At 38.1% G+C, this 3,450-nt stretch overlaps 1 protein-coding gene across 1 annotated transcript; it reads left to right on the top strand.

The window, feature by feature from the left end:
- Window positions 1–1,405: 1,405 nt before the first annotated feature.
- Window positions 1,406–2,152, top strand: LOC309552450 (olfactory receptor 5G25-like; the record flags this gene model as incomplete). The annotated part of the gene is made up of 1 exon (XM_082253409.1): window positions 1,406–2,152. The coding sequence occupies one exon, from the start codon at window positions 1,406–1,408 to the stop codon at window positions 2,150–2,152; it is 747 nt and encodes a 248-aa protein (XP_082109535.1).
- Between the last annotated feature and the right edge of the window lie 1,298 nt (window positions 2,153–3,450).

The raw sequence follows: 3,450 nt of genomic DNA, 5'->3' as shown, positions 1-3,450 counted from the left end.
TGATTTTTCAATAGCACATGTGAACACAGCAGTGTCTTATGTTTTATGTCACAGTCAGCTCTGCAGCAGGCTATGAAGGGAAAAAAAAAATTCCCCTTTAACTTTGTAATTTTTAAATAGCAGATTAGTACAGACTATGCCACAATTTAATTTTTTTTTAACCCAAAAGGGTGTATATTGAATAGTGGAATAGAAAAAAGTATATAAAATTGAAAATCACTCAATAGCACATGTGAACACAGCAGTGTCTTATGTCACGGTCAGCTCAGCAGCAAGCAGGCTATGAAGGGGAAAAAAAAAAAATCCCCTTTAACTTAATTTTTAAACAGCAGATTAGAACAGCAATCTGTAGTAAAAAATAGCTGAACGCTGCACACAACAGACTGATAAAAATAGATTTTTTTCTCCCTCCTCCTCCTCCTCAGTGGGCTCAAGTGAGGGCAAAAAGATTGTTCACTGCACCACCCCCCACACAGCAAAATCGATGTAGACTGTCCCTGCCTAATCTCTCCAGCCTGTCCCTAAAATGCTCAAAAAGATCGTTCACTGCACCACCCCCCACACAGCAAAATCGATGTAGACTGTCCCTGCCTAATCTCTCCAGCCTGTCCCTAAAATGCTCAAATATCTTTCCCTGCCTACACTCCGACCTGTCCCTGCATTCTTTTCGGGCACAATTTTTCCCTGTCTGTCTCTAATCAGCAGCAGCCAGCACGTATGATGTGTGCTCTCTCCCTACACTACAGCAGAATGACGCACCGCGCTGGGTCTCTCGAACTTATAAAGACATGGGTCACATTCTTCAGATGGCCAATCACAGCTACTAATACATTAGTAGGCATGGCTGGGATGACTTAAGGCACACCAGTTAAACACTTGTTGATTGGCTGTTGAAAGCCCGCCATTAAAAGCGCGCCATTACATACTAAACAGGAAATAAAATTACCGAACACGGATTTTAAACCCGAACATACAGTAAAGTTTTCGGGTCCGTGTAGAAAAAATCCAATTATTCGGTACGAACCCGAATAATACAGTCCGTGTTCACTCAACACTAGTTAAAACTCATCTGGATAGCAATGTATTGAAAACGTATCCTAACAAAATTGACTGGATAAACATCAGATTAAATGTTGCTTTTTTTTTGCCATCAACCATAATTGTGAGGAGTTGAACATAGTGGATTTTCATCTGCTTAGAACCTAAATTATTACGTATTTTTATGTTCTCTTACTAGGTGGGCTATCACAATAACATAACCTATATTGTACTAACAGGTTTTCCAAATATGAAAAGCATAAAAATTATGTTTTTCTTGCTGCTTTTTTTCATATATTGTGTTACTATTTCTGGAAATCTTTTTATTGTGGTTTTATTTCATCTGAGTAAAACACTTCAGTCTCCCATGTACCTCTTCATTACCCAACTATCATTGCTTGATATAATTATATCTACAGATATTCTTCCCAATCTCCTTGATATCATCTTACATGATGGATGTACCATGTCTCTTGCTGGATGTATCATGCAGTTCTTTTTATTTGCCCATGCTGAGACCTCAGAGTGTTTTCTACTGACTGTGATGTCCTATGACCGGTATTTGGCCATCTGTAAGCCCCTGCATTACAACTCTTTAATGAACCAATCAATTTGCATTAAATCAGTGATTGCCATTTGGTTACTAGGTTTTACAATGACATTGGTTGATTCCATTTCTTTGTGTAGTTTATATTACTGTGGACCAAACATCATTCATCACTTCATCTGTGACTTTGAACCCATACTTGAGCTTTCCTGCTCTGACACTTCATGGATCCATAATCAGATCTATGTAGTAGGTTTTATCTGTGCTGTAGCACCTTTTATATTAATTGTTATATCATATATCTATACTGTTATAACCATCCTCAAAATTAAATCAATTACAGGAAGAAAAAAATCCTTCACCACCTGCAGCTCCCACTTGACCGCAGTGTGCATTTTTTATGGGACGCTAATCGCTGTGTATTTGATTCCAACAAAAGGACAACTAGATATTCTGAACAAGGTCCTCTCTCTCTTTTACACAGTGATGACGCCATTGCTTAATCCAATCATATACACATTCAGGAACAAGGACTTTAAAAAGGCTATTGATAAAATAAAATCATAATTTAGAAAAAAAAAATTCAAATCTGATAGAAAAATAAATCTTAAAACAATTCTTCCCAGATATATACAGTATATATATATATATATATATATATATATATATATATATATATATATATATATATATATATATATATATATATATATATACACATATACAGTATGTATATATACATACACACTATTTTACCAAAAGTATTGGAACACCTGCCCTTTACACGTACATGAACTTTAATGGCATCCCAGTCTTAGTCTGTAGGGTTCAATATTGAGTTGGCCCACCCTTTGCAGCTATACCAGCTTCAACTCTTCTGGGAAGGTTGTCCACAAGGTTTAGGAGTGTTTCTATGGGAATGTTTGACCATTTTTCCAGAAGCGCATTTGTGACGTCAGGCCTGGCCCGCAGTCTCCACACTGATTCATCCCAAAGGTGTTCTATCGGGTTGAGGTCAGGACTCTGTGCAGGCCAGCCAAGTTCCTCCACCACAAACTTGCTCAACCTTGTCTTTATGGACTTTGCTTTGTGCACTGGTCCCAATCATTTGGTGGAGGGGGGATTATGGTGTGGGGTTGTTTTTCAGGGGTTGGGCTTGGCCCCTTAGTTCCAGTGAAGAGAACTCTTAAGGTATCAGCAAACCAAGACATTTTGGACAATTTCATGCTCCCAACCTTATGGGAACAGTTTGGGGATGGCCCCTTCCTGTTACAACATAACTGCGCACCTGTGCACAAAGCAAGGTCCATAAAGACTTGAATGAGTGAGTTTAGGATGGAGGAACTTTACTGGCCTGCACAGAGTCCTGACCTCAACCCAATAGAACACCTTTGGGATGAATTGGAGCACAGATAGTGAGCCAGGCCTTTTCTCCAACATCAGTGCTTGACCTCACAAATGCGATTCTTGAACAATAGTTAAACATTCCCATAGACACACTCCTAAACCTTGTGGACAACCTTCCTAGATGAGCTAAAGCTGTTGCAAAGGGTGGGCCAACTCAATATTGAACCCTACGGACCAAGACTGGGATGCTATTAAAGTTCATTTGCATGTAAAGGCAGGCGTCCCAATACTTTTGGTAATATAGTGTATGTGATAGTATAATTTAAATATATCTTGTATATGTCAATGTTTAAGGAAGGACTTCCATTTTGGGGTTGCAATTATAAACAGGATTTGCCCAAATTTGCGTATGTTTTTAGTGAATAATTATCCTGTACAAATCATTTTAATGAATTGATACTGTAATAAAAAAGTTTTTATTATAAAAATGTCTTGGTGAATCATTCTGAATGAAGGTC

The sequence above is a fragment of the Pelophylax lessonae genome (assembly GCF_965119305.1).
Source record: "Pelophylax lessonae genome assembly, chromosome: 4".
Taxonomy (NCBI): Eukaryota; Metazoa; Chordata; class Amphibia; order Anura; family Ranidae; genus Pelophylax; species Pelophylax lessonae.
Note: the sequence above shows the minus strand (reverse complement) of the source record. Positions and strands in the feature narration are given on the sequence as shown.